The following is a 14,152-nucleotide window of genomic DNA, read 5'->3' as shown; positions in this document are numbered from 1 at the left end:
CTTAATTAAAAAATAAACTAATATATAACTTAAACACTAAAACAATAACTATGGTATGATGACAACTTTGTAAATAAATTCCAGAAAAATTAGGATACTAGTAAAATTAATTATTAAATTAATCTATTAAACATAGACTAAAATCTAAAAGGAAGAAGTGAATTCTCCTGAATACTGATTGACCTCGCTCAATAATCTTAACAGTGCACATGTGCCCTTTCCTCAAAGGAAATCTCTAAACCATCACTGTGCAACAGAACTTTCTGCAACGTTGGAAATGTTCTGCCTTGTCCTATAAGGTAACCACTAACTGCACATGGCTACTGAGCATTTGAAATGCGGTTCATGCAACTAAGAAACAGAATTTTTTATTTTATTTTAATTATTTAATTTTAATTTAAACAGCCGCAAGAGGCTAGTGGCTACCTACCCAGATAGTACAGCTCTAAGAACTGCCTCTTGCATCCTTTTTTTTACTAACTCAGAGTCTTCCACCTGGCTGATTCCCCACTGTAGACAAACTAGGCTCTACTTCTCACTCTCGGTCTACCATACTGTCCTCCTGGCCTCAAACTTTCTTCCTAAGTTGTTGCATAGCTGATTTCAGCAAAGCTGTGGTCCAGTGCTGCTCAGCTCAGAAACACTGGCTGACAGAGCCCTGGTCTCTTCCTGCTTGCCCAGGATAAGAAGTGGGATACTAATGTTTTTTTTAAAAAGTGAATAGACAACTAAATGTCCTGTAAGACTTCTTAGATACTAACCCAGAGGGAAGAGATTAAATCCAGTGATTTATCAAAAGCCACTCCCAAACTTAAAATTCTACTATCCCAAACCTAAAATTCTAGGTAATGACAATTTCCAAAATTATATAGTATTTACAGAATAATTCCAGTACCTTAAACCTTACAAAACTCAACTCCCAAATCAAAGCATCTAATGGCATTATTTGGAATCACACTATCATGCAACCAGTCCCCTGACTCACTGAGCAAAAAGGGTAACTTACCTTTTCTGCTGTTCTTAAGAAAGATGTTTTAATACTCAAAGTATTATTTTCATAATTTATTGTCATTCATAGGAACTTAAGTCATCTATATCTTTATGCAAAATATTGGAGTAAATCTTTCCCTCAATTTTACATTCTTAAAGCTGTTACAGTTGTTCAATTTCAAGCGGATACCCATTTTCTGTTATTTACCAGACTTCATAACTTACAGTCAGTAGATACAATAGTTTTAAATACAGTATTTAACTGATATTAGAAAACAAAGTAAAATATACTAAGAAAAAAATTTTACAGCAGGATAAGAAACTGGATTCAATGTGTATCTGAAAACAGTGAGTGCAGCTCAAGGAAAACTTACTGATTTAGCAGGACATCAAGAATAAACGATGTTCCAAAGGCACCCAGCAGGAAGCTTGCCTGGTCAACGTGAGTCAACTGCAATATCAGAAAGATAAAAGGTATTTATTATTCAGCCATAGAGATCAAATGATAAGCACTTCTCATGATCATTTGAAAGTTTTATAATATAAATTAGAAAAACAGTTCAACATAGAAATTAAATAAAAACAGAGTAAAATTTGCACCTTCTTAGAAGCTATTCACTAATCTAAAGTAAAGTACCACTTAATCAAGGAGGGCAAGTACCCTCCCTTTCTGCTTTATCTCAAGTGGTTAAACATTTCATTTCCAAGAAGACTGAACTACATTTCATTCTGTTTTAGATGACTGACTCCTTTAAAATTAAGCTTTGTACAGTAAAAAAGAAATAGGGAAAAATATGCTCAATACAAGAGTAAATTAAGATGATGAATGTGATCTATTTACAAGGAAGACATCTAAACTTCTAAAAAACCCTTTTCATCCTATCTCAAATACATACTTTCGAAGTAATAGTTCAGTTCTAATTTACCAAATGTAATTTCATAGAGGTTTCCACAATTTCCTAAGAGAAAAACTGAGCCTCTGCCCATCTACTGCAAACATCACCCATCAAAAGTTTATTGGGAAAAAAATCACTATTTCCTATGCCAATCTAGGGACTCCCAGAGAAAATCACAAGGGACTCTAAAAAACATACAGTGTTACCAATAACATTAATATTAGCGTATTGAATAACCACATGTAATAACTGAAAAGAAAGGAGGAAGGAAGCAGAACTATTTATTTTGACTTCCCATATTAACAGTAGCTATACCTGAGCAGTAGAACTATAAATTATTTGATTTTTTGGTTCATATTTGTCTATAGTATCCAAAATTTCTACAATAAACACGTATAATTCCTGCAGTGAGAAAAGCAAACATACACTATTTTAGAGATATAAACCATCTGAGCAACTGTATTTATGTAGCAAGTGAGGCAGATGGTCGTGCTGCTCCCCGAGAACCAGCGCATCTTAGGAAGGGACATTCTAGGATTCTGTGGGGCACAAAGGGCACCTCAATCATACCTAGGATTTTCACACTCATTAACCTATGGTATCAGGAGAAAGGAGAGTGCTTAATAATCATAAAGCTTTCTGGAAACAAAGGATAACCTTTCCATTTAAAAATCTTTGAAATAAGTGGGAGTGGGAGAATGCCACACCTCAGTTGCTAACACATTCCTCGTGAAACCGCAAGAATGAAGAACTATCTGGATACTTCTCTGCCTCATTAAACATCCAACCCTAACTCCTCACTCTTCCCAATTAACACCCAGGTTATCACCAAATTCTGGCTTCTTTTTTCTTTTTATGATGGTTCTTGGATCCACACTTTACTCTTCATTTCATATCTGCCACAGTTCATATCCTCCCTGATTTTCCTAAAACTGACTCCTTACCAAAACCCCAAATGTAAGTCCTATATTTTCTACTACATCAAATACAAACTTTCTCTCTCTGCATATCAAGATCCTCCACAATCACCTCCCCCCACCCCAGACATAACAGCACACAAGTTCCCAAGGACCCACCCATATCCCATTCACACTCAGTTCTCTCTTCTACTCTTTAATTCCACAAACTATGTGCATTCCAACTCTTTCTATAGCTTTCATTCATCACTTGTGCTTTTCCAAACCAGACCCTGGGGTAGTGATCTTCACCATGGCCATTTCCCAGAAATGGCCCTATTCATCCTTCAAGACTTAGATCAAGTTCCTTTTTGTATTAGTCTACCCGGGCTACCATAAGAAAGTACCACAGACCGGATGACGTAAACAACAGAAATTTGCTTTCTCACAGTTCGGGAGGCTGGAAGTCCAAGCTCAAGGTGTTGGCAGATTTGGTTTCTCCTGAGGCCTCTCTCCTTAGCTTGCAGATGGCCACATGGTTTCCTCTCTATGCATGTGTACCCCAGGTGTCTCTCTCTCCCTCTCTCTCTCCCCTAAGGATATCCGTCATATTGGATTAGTATCCACCCTTACAACTTCATTTAATCTAATTACCTCTTTAAAGACCCTGTCACCAAATACAGTCCCATTAGCATTAGGGCTTCAATATATAAATTCTGGAGGGGACACAACTCAATCCAAACTTTCCTCTCCCAGGAAGTCTTCCCAAACCCTTCTAGCTTCCTTCTCTCCTCTTCCTCAATACGGTTCATTTTGATATGAGGGCCTCAGTACTGACCAGCATCAGGTATTCAATAAGTATTTCCTGACTGACTGACTCATTTGAGGGTTTGTTTGATCAATCACCTGGATGCACACATGAACAACAATTACACAGCTATAAATTACCTGCTTACAGAAATGCCATCCTTCCATCAAGTTGTTCTTAATGCTACCTCAATGGATAATTTCTTTTCTCTAAAAGCTCTTTGAGTTTCCTGAAGTGCTAACAACCATGTCTGGGGAACAGCCTGGGGAAAGCTCTGTCTCAATTAAAAAGAACCTCTCTCTCCTCCATTCTTTCTCAGCATTTATTGTGAACATGGCAGAGGACACATGTTATTCATCACGGCATCATGATTACAGCCTGGATCAAAATAACATTACTATTCTTTTTTAGCAAGATATTTACTGTTTGCATTAATTCTGTCTAATTCTTATATTTTCTTTTTCCTGCAGCTTCAGTTTACAACTGGTATTTTACTTTATTGATCTCATCCATGTCCCAAGGAGAAACCCATTATGTAAATTCAACAGAAAATCTATTGACAGCATGTTTAACTGCCGTTAGTGAAAAATGTTTGCATTATTGATAGTAATAGGAACGGGATTATATTAATATTGTTTTAATGTAAGGAAGGCTTCCTTAGACTGTATACAGATTGATTCATTCAACAAACATCTTCTGAGAGTCTACCAAGTGCTGGGAACTCTTCTGATTTGGGGGGCAAGATGAAGAAGACTGATCGTGTTTCCGCTCTAGTGGGGCTTATCTTCTAGTGGAAGGAGATAGAAAGTGACAAATAAAATGACAGAAAATGAACAATTAGATAAAAAATAAACTTAGAATATAAATACACTGTTCTCAGATTTAATAAAACAGGGTAAACAGGTAACCAGGGTAGACAGGGTTCTAGGTGGTATGGAGGCCTCTCTGAGGAGATGACATCTGGATGATTAGAAGAGATCTATGGCAGACAGACTGACGGCCCCAAAGATGACCACACTCTAATCTCTGGAACTTGTGAACATGTTACCTCACACAGCAAAAAGGACTTCGCAGATGTGATAAAGTTAGGGACCTTGAGATGGGGAGAGTATACTGGATTATCCAGGTGGACCCAATGTAGTCACCAGAGTCTTATAAGGATCGGAGTCAGAGAAGGAGATGTGATGATGGAAGCAGAGATTAAAATGAGGTTAGGAAAAGGCCACATGCCAAGGAATGTTGGCAGCCCCCAGAAACTGGAAAAAACAAGGAACAATTTTCCCCTAAAGCCCCCAAAAGGAGCACAGCCCTGAGAACACCTTCATTTTAGCCTTTTAAGACCTAATTCAGGCTTCTGATCTCTAGAACTGTAAGAAAATTCATTTTAGTTGTTTTATGACATTAAGTTTGTGGTATAACATGTTACAGCAGCAATGGGAAACTAATACAGCATCACTGGCAATGTCCCTGAACATTTAGAAAAGCAACTCCAATAACGAGTGGATTGCATCAGTGTTCAATGTCATTTTCCTCCGTGGCTGGGTTAAAACCAAGGCACCTGCACCAGTAGAACTGACACTCATGAAGGCAAAAGGATCAAACTCCAAACATAGGACTTCCCAGCCAAAACAAATTTGCAGTAGTAATCACGAAAATACATGTTAGCTTGGTTTCCTTGCATTCTGGATGGTCATCTACCATTCAGGCACCTGCCATCCCCAAATGTCTGACTTAACAAGTAGGCTGAAGAGAAGAAACATATTTACTTCTTTAGGTTATCTTGGAGAAATTATAAATTAAGTAGAATTACACTGAACTCATGCAATTAACAATCCAGCTTATTATTCAACACCTTAATCTTAGACCTTACCTTCTTAGCTCAAAAGAAAAGAAAATGTTTAAGAAGAGAGAACTAGTCTAATCAGGATTTTCCTCTTTATTTTGGTGGGGGAGTGCCTAACATATATTGACCCCCCAAATTCTAATATTTATTAACTAATATTAGTTATTATTTGATATCTAATATTTATTAAGAAGATTATTTTTATTAAGAAGATTATTAAGAAGATTAAAAGGTAGTAATGGCTCTTAGAGACATTTGAAAATTATTATTATTTTGCAGAAATGCATTTTTTCAAATTACTATATAAGAATGACTTGTGATTTTAAAATCTATTAACCAAATGCTTTGTTACCCTAGAATAACCTAGAGCTCATATAATATACATCCTTATTTTACAAATAAGGAAACTGAGGCATGTGAGTAAATGTCATTTCCAAATCACCCTGTTTGGTGGTAGGGCAGCATTTCACCTCCTGGCAGGCCTCTTCCATCATGCTTCACCTTTGCTATCATTCTGCAGTTTGGAGGTGGCTTGCAGGTTTTACTGGGTTCTAAAGAGCACTTCTAGAGCATTTAGAAGAAAATCAAACCACGAAAAACAATCTTTGGAACTCTGACTTCATCAGAAAAGTCAATAACATTATCACATCTGACACAAAGCACAACCTTAGAAATTAAGCATTATACTTCACAATACACATGGAAATCCATTTTTTAAGGGAAAAAATTACACAGGTATGGTAAAGTGTGTGTGTTTTAAGCAGTAAGGCTGATTTTGATCATAGCTGTGAAAAAAGACTGAGGGAGAAAAAGGCAAAAATATAAAATAACTATCAAGATGGCAAGAAAACTTAATAAATCAATATAATTACATAAGGACAATTTAAATTTCAAAAATGAATCATAGAATTTTAGGACCAGAAGAACCTGATACAATCCCCAGATTGAGGCCTGTTTATTATCCATGGGCAATAACTGAAATTTAAATGTGAAGTTAATATAACCCTCAAGCTCCTTATGCATTTTGCTTCTTGACAACCTGTCTTTTTCTCCTCACATCTCCTAGAGCCATGAACTAGAGCAACCCTACATATTACAAAGAGCAATATAAATGATTTTTTCAAGCTTGTCTTACTTACAACCTTTTTTTTTTTAAAGATTTTGTTGTTGTTGATGTGGACCATTTTTAAAGTCTTCATTGAATTTGTTACAATGTTGCTTCTGTTTTACGTTTTTGGCTTTTTTTTCTAGCTGCCAGGCATGTGGGATCTTAGCTCCCCGACCAGGTATCGAACCCACACCCCCTGCATTGGAAGGCGAAGTTTTAACCACTGGATGGCCAGGGAACTCCTTACAACCTTTTTTTTAAAGCAAAGATGACACTAAAACTGTCATGGTAGAATCAGAACTTTGACACAAGGAGAAAGACAGGTAGTTTGGGTTTTTAATTAAGCCCAACCTGAATAATGAATCAATGAATATCAGTGGCGTGGGAGTATTACCAGTCAAACAGTATTATACAACAGGATAATTCTGAAAATAATTAACATAATTAAAATGAAGTCTTCAATGTATGTAACAGAATATTTAGCTATTCTGCATCCTACATTCTTCTTTGCCATTTGATTGCTTCTATTTAGTTTTTTAAAAAATACAAGTGTAATTCCTGGTATCCAATACTTTGAGCTCAGTAAAAAACAAAATACCAATAATTACTTTTAACTATTTTTTCCCTGGTCTTCTACATCAGACAAGGCAACTGAAGAATCACCATAACCTGACTGTAATTACACCATTGCCTTATGTGGACTTCTGACAAAACAGTTCAAAAAGACTGATACTACAACCTATTAAGATTCCTCATTCTAGAATTTCCTGTAGCCACATCAACAATATTGTTTTCCCCTGTCTGTTACTCACGATATGGAACTTACTGAAGCAGAATTGTATAACAATGGCTTTTTTTAACACAGGATTCTACCAAATAGATCTACCTAATACATAAATTAGCACAATACATATGTAAGAGCATTAGTGTTTTCTATTCATAATTGTATATCTATGACTCTATGTTAAATGCCTCCCTCTTTTCATGTGGTCAACTCAATCATGTCCATAGTTGTCATAATCTGTATCATATATTGCATTTAATTTACATATTACCTTTAACCAAAGGGCTCTTAAAATCCAACCTTCTATATTTAGTATTGCAAGAACCAAACAGTGTCCAGCAACAGGACATTTTAAAACAAAATGAAACAAAACAAAAAAGCATAGCCTTTAAAGCCAGGCAGAACTGGGTTTGAATTCTGGGTCTTCCATTTATTAATGGAACAAACTAGGGCAAATTGTTTAATGTCTCTGAACTGAAAGTCCTTGTCTCTAAAAGACCAAAAATAATAATACATACTCTGTAGCTTTATTGTGAAAACTAAAGGACAAGTTACAATCCATTCAACCTTTATGGAGAACTGACCATACCTCAGGAAATACACCAGGCTCTGGGGATACACAGAACAGTCAGACATGGCCCCTACACCCAGGAAACTCACAGTCAAAACGGGGAGCTGCTACACAAATTATTACAAAATATTTGAAAGTCCAACAATAGATATATGTACAAGGTGTAACAGCAGCCGTCTGACTATAGGATTACAGAGAGTTGGGGAGGTGCTCCTCAGACCAAGAATGCAGGGGAAAGCACTCCTGGTAAAAGACCCGACAAAGGCACAAAAATGGGAAACTCAACACACTCAGGGATTGTAGGAAATGCTATATTCTTGAGACAGAAGATGTGAGGCATCTATTGTGGGAGAACAGGCTGGAACCCCAAATGCCATAGAACTTCCAAACCAGTGGTTCTCAATCCTCATTGCATATGAGGCTTGCTCAGGAAGCTTTTTAAAAAATACCACTGCCTGGGCCCCAAACTCAGAGATTCTAATTCTTTTAGTCTGGGATGGATCCTGGGCATCAATATTTTTTAAAGAGCTATGCTGTGATTCTGAGGTGTGGCCAAGGGTTCAGGACCACTAGTATAAAACCATGAAAGAAATGTACTCCTTACCCTGGAAACAATAAGAAATGGATGTAAAAGGCTTTGAGATGATAGATGTTCAATAAACAATAGCTCCTTTCCCTTATCTTCACAATTTACGACAAAATATGTTTAGCTTTGAAACTGATGATCTACTCATTGAATCCCCCTATATTTCTTGCAAGTAAAATGTATGTTCTTTTGACAATTTACTGCCTGAATTTTGTTGTTGAGTTCAACCAAAATAATAAAAGTCTTAGAAGTTAAAAAAAACAGCATCACCCAACCAGCTTTACAACAAATGCTAAAGGATCTTCTCTAGGCAAGAAACGCAAGAGAAGGAAAAGACCTATAATAACAAACCCAAAACAATTAAGAAAATGGGAATAGGAACATACATATCGATAATTACCTTAAATGTAAAGGGATTAAATGCTCCCACCAAAAGACACAAACTGGATGAATGGATACAAAAACAAGACCCATATATGCTGTCTACAAGAGACCCACTTCAGACCTAGAGAAACATACAGACTGAAAGTGAGGGGATGGAAAAAGATATTCCATGCAAATGGAAACCAAAAGAAAGTTGGAGTAGCAATTCTCATATCAGACAAAATAGACTTTAAAATAAAGACTATTAGAAGAGACAAAGAAGGACACTACATAATGATCAAGGGGTCGATCCAAGAGGAAAATAAAACAACTGTAAATATTTATGCACCTAACATAGGAGCACCTCAATACATAAGGCAAATACTAACAGCCATAAAAGGGGAAATCGACAGTAACACATTCAGGTAGGGGACTTTAAAACCCCACTTTCACCAATGGACAGATCATCCAAAATGAAAATAAATAAGGAAACACAAGCTTTAAATGATACATTAAACAATATGGACTTAATTGATTTTTATAGGACATTCCATCCATAAACAACAGAATACACATTTTTCTCAAGTGCTCATGGAACATTCTCCAGGATAGATCATATCTTGGGTCACAAATAAAGTAAATTTAAGAAAATTGAAATTGTATCAAGCATCTTTTCCCCCCACAATGCTATGAGACTAGATATCAATTACAGGAAAAGATCTGTAAGAAACTCAAACACATGGAGGCTAAACATTACACTACTTAATCACGAAGTGATCACTGAAGAAATCAAAGAGGAAATCAAGAAATACCTAGAAACAAATGACAATGGAGACACAACAAACCAAAACTCATGGGATGCAGCAAAAGCAGTTCTAAGAAGGAAGTTTATAGCAATACAATCCTACCTTAAGAAACAGGAAACATCTCGAATAAACAACCTAACCTTGCACCTAAAGCAATTAGAGAAAGAAGAACAAAAAACCCCCAAAGTTAGCAGAAGGAAAGAAATCATAAAGATCAGATCAGAAATAAATGAAAAAGAAATGAAGGAAACGATAGCAAAGATCAATAAAACTAAAAGCTGGTTCTTTGAGAAGATAAACAAAATTGATAAACCATTAGCCAGACTCATCAAGAAAAAAAGGGAGAAGACTCAAATCAATAGAATTAGAAATGAAAACGGAGAAGTAACAACTGACACTGCAGAAATACAAAAGATCATGAGAGATTACTACAAGCAACTCTATGCCAATAAAATGGACAACCTGGAAGAAATGGACAAATTCTTAGAAACGCACAAGTTGCCAAGACTGAATCAGGAAGAAATAGAAAATATGAACAGACCAATCACAAGACTGAAATTGAAACTGTGATTAAAAATCTTCCAACAAACAAAAGCCCAGGACCAGATGGCTTCACAGGTGAATTCTATAAAACATTTAGAGAAGAGCTAACACCTATCCTTCTCAAACTCTTCCAAAATATAGCAGAGGGAGGAACACTCCCAAACTCATTCTAGGAGGCCACCATCACCCTGATACCAAAACCAGACAAGGATGTCACAAAGAAAGAAAACTACAGGCCAATATCACTGATGAACATAGATGCAAAAATCCTCAACAAAATACTAGCAAACAAAATCCAATAGCACATTAAAAGGATCATACACCATGAACAAGTGGGGTTTATTCCAGGAATGCAAGGGTTCTTCAATATATGCAATCAATGTGATACACCATATTAACAAACTGAAGAATAAAAGCCATATGGTCATCTCAATAGATGCAGAGAAAGCTTTCGACAAAATTCAACACCCATTTACGATAAAAACCCTCCAGAAAGTAGGCATAGAGGGAACTTTCCTCAACATAATAAAGGCCATATATGACAAACCCACAGACAACATCGTCCTCAATGGTGAAAAACTGAAAGCATTTCCACTAAGATCAGGAAAAAGACAAGGTTGCCCACTCTCACCACTCTTATTCAACATAGTTTTGGAAGTTTTAGCCACAGCAATCAGAGAAGAAAAGGAAAAAAAAGGAATCCAAATCGGAAAAGAAGTAAAGCTGTCACTGTTTGCAGATGACATGATACTATACATAGAGAATCCTAAAGATGCTACCAGAAAACTACTAGAGCTAATCAATGAATTTGGTAAAGTAGCAGGATACAAAATTATTGCACAGAAATCTCTGGCATTCCTATACACTAATGATGAAAAATCTGAAAGTGAAATCAAGAAAACATGCCCATTTACCATTGCAACAAAAAGAATAAAATATCTAGGAATAAACCTACCTAAGGACACAAAAGACCTGTATGCAGAAAATTATAAGACACTGATGAAAGAAATTAAGGATGATACAAATAGATGGAGAGATATACCATGTTCTTGGATTGGAAGAATCAACATTGTGAAAATGACTCTACTACCCAAAGCAATCTACACATTCAATGCAATCCCTATCAAACTACCACTGGCATTTTTCACAGAACTAGAAAAAAAAATTTCACAATTTGTATGGAAACACAAAAGCCCCCAAATAGCCAAAGCAATCTTGAGAACGAAAAACGGAGTTGGAGGAATCTGGCTCCCTGACTTCAGACTATACTACAAAGCTACAGTAATCAAGACAGTATGGTACTGGCACAAAAACAGAAAGATAGATCAATGGAACAGGATAGAAAGCCCAGAGATAAACCCACGCACATATGGTCACCTAATCTTTGATAAAGGAGGCAGGAATGTACAGTGGAGAAAGGACAGCCTCTTCAATAAGTGGTGCTGGGAAAACTGGACAGGTACATGTAAAAGTATGAGATTAGATCACTCCCTAACACCATACACAAAAATAAGCTCAAAATGGATTAAAGACCTAAATGTAAGGCCAGAAACTATCAAACTCTCAGGGGAAAACATAGGCAGAACACTCTATGACTTAAATCACAGCAAGATCCTTTTTGACCCACCTCCTAGAGAAATGGAAATAAAAACAAATGGGACCTAATGAAACTGCAAAGCTTTTGCACAGCAAAGGAAACCATAAACAAGACCAAAAGACAACCCTCAGAATGGGAGAAAATATTTGCAAATGAAGCAACTGACAAAGGATTAGTCTTCAAAATTTAAAAGCAGGTCATGCATCTCAATATCCAAAAAACAAACAACCCAATCCAAAAAATGGGAAGACCATATAAATAGACATTTCTCCAAAGAAGATATACAGACTGCCAACAAACACATGAAAGAATGCTCAACATCATTAATCATAAGAGAAAGGCAAATCAAAACTACAATGTGATATCATCTCACACCAGTCAGAATGGCCATCATCAAAAAATCTAGAAACAATAAATACTGGAGAGGGTGTGGAGAAAAGGGAACACTCTTGCACTGCTGGTGGGAATGTGAATTGGTACAACCACTATGGAGAACAGTATGGAGGTTCCTTAAAAAACTACAAATAGGGCTTCCCTGGTGACACAGTGGTTAAGAGTCTGCCTGCTAATGCAGGGGACACGTGTTCGTGCCCCGGTCTGGGAAGATCCCACATGCCGCGGAGCGGCTGGGCCCGTGAGCCATGGCCGCTGAGCCTGCACGTCCGGAGCCTGTGCTCCGCAACGGGAGAGGCCACAGCAGAGAGAGGCCCGCGTACTGCCAAAAAAAAAAAAAAAAAAAAAAAAAAAAAACTACAAATAGAACTACCATATGACCCAGCAATCCCACTATTGGGCATATACCCTGAGAAAACCATAATTCAAAAAGAGTCATATACCAAAATGTTCATTGCAGCTCTATTTACAATAGCCAGGACATGGAAACAACCTAAGTGTCCATCATTGGATGAATGGATAAAGAAGATGTGGCACATATATACAATGGAATATTACTCAGCCATAAAAAGAAACGAAATTGAGCTATTTGTAATGAGGTGGATGGACCCAGAGTCTGTCATACAGAGTGAAGTAAGTCAGAAAGAGAAAGACAAATACTGTATACTAACACATATATATGGAATTAAAAAAAAAATGTCATGAAGAACCTAGGAGTAAGACAGGAATAAAGACACAGACCTACTAGAGAATGGACTTGAGGATATGGGGAGGGGGAAGGGTAAGCTGTGACAAAGCGAGAGAGTGGCATGGACATATATACACTACCAAACGTAAAATAGATAGCTAGTGGGAAGCAGCCGCATAGCACAGGGAGATCAGCTCTGTGCTTTGTGACCACCTAGAGGGGTGGGATAGGGAGTGTGGGAGGGAGGGAGACGCAAGAGGGAAGAGATATGGGAACATATGTATATGTATAACTGATTCACTTTGTTATAAAGCAGAAACTAACACACCATTGTAAAGCAATTATACTCCAATAAAGATGTAAAAAAGGAAAAAAAAAGTTAAAAAAAAAAGAAAAAAAAAGGAGAGGGAGAGTACGAGAAGGCCAAAAACGGAGGTAAAAGGGATTCCATCTGGTGGCTTCCCCAGATAAATTAAGTGAGGGCCAAGAAACATCTCTAAAAGCACCTTAGCACACTATTTTGCACACAGCAGACTCTCAACACACTACAAGAAAAAAAAGGAAGGACAAGGAGCAATGGATTGTAACTCCCACGGGAATTTTTAAAGAGCTAACCATGTCAGTCTAATGAGTAACCAATTCCCATGGAATTCCTCTCTAGTCACACTTGCTCTATAATTCAAATGCCAGTTCTTGCTATTATTTGAAGCAAAATTTTTACAATTGATGTAAACGTGTTCCACTGTTGTGGACATGCGCCTGTTTGGGGATGTATTACCCAAGGCCAGGGATTATGTCATATAGATCTCAGCAGCCAGGAGCCCTAGGTGAAGCCACATACACTGCCAAAAAAAAAAAAAAAGGCTTTTCTTAGGTGAGTTCTTGAGAGGCATTCTGTGAATTTGCCTTGCTGAGTTTCCAGTTCTGACGTCACTGAAAGCCCTCGATTCCGTGATTCCTAGCGGCAGAGGACCCCTCTCTCCAGTGGCCCCTGCTCCAACAAAATGGAGGTGGAGGGGCTGGGCCAACACTGGCTTCAGCTCTGATTTTCTCCTCTCCATTCAGGAAGTCAGGCAGCCTCATTACCTATTTATGCTCTGCTATCTTCTGATACATCAGTCTCTCCATCATCTTGGCTATTAACTGCCCATTATTAGGCCTTCATTTCGGGCCTGAACAAGAAAACACTTTCTCTCAGAAGCCTGAAAGTCGGAGCAGACCTTTATGATCTTTAGCATCCTGAGAATAATACCATATGTAGTCATATTGAGCTGTAATTT

The 14,152-nt window shown here is 37.3% G+C and overlaps 1 protein-coding gene across 16 annotated transcripts in view; it reads right to left on the bottom strand.

The window, feature by feature from the left end:
* Positions 1–14,152, bottom strand: part of ADAM22 (ADAM metallopeptidase domain 22) — a 240,513-nt gene that overhangs the window by 200,805 nt on the left and 25,556 nt on the right. For 13 of the 16 annotated variants that reach the window (XM_060156984.1, XM_060156987.1, XM_060156986.1 and 10 more), the window contains exon 3: positions 1,365–1,441. In XM_060156984.1, coding sequence (XP_060012967.1) covers positions 1,365–1,441 — 77 coding nt within the window. Of the gene's footprint in view, positions 1–1,364; positions 1,447–14,152 lie in introns of all 16 variants that reach the window. The other 3 variants (XM_060156988.1, XM_060156996.1, XM_060156999.1) reach the window with 1 other exon arrangement.

This window comes from Lagenorhynchus albirostris, chromosome 8 (genome assembly GCF_949774975.1).
Source record: "Lagenorhynchus albirostris chromosome 8, mLagAlb1.1, whole genome shotgun sequence".
In the NCBI taxonomy this organism is placed as follows: domain Eukaryota; kingdom Metazoa; phylum Chordata; class Mammalia; order Artiodactyla; family Delphinidae; genus Lagenorhynchus; species Lagenorhynchus albirostris.
The sequence above is the reverse complement of the archived record's forward strand: the minus strand, read 5'-3'. Positions and strand labels throughout refer to the sequence as shown.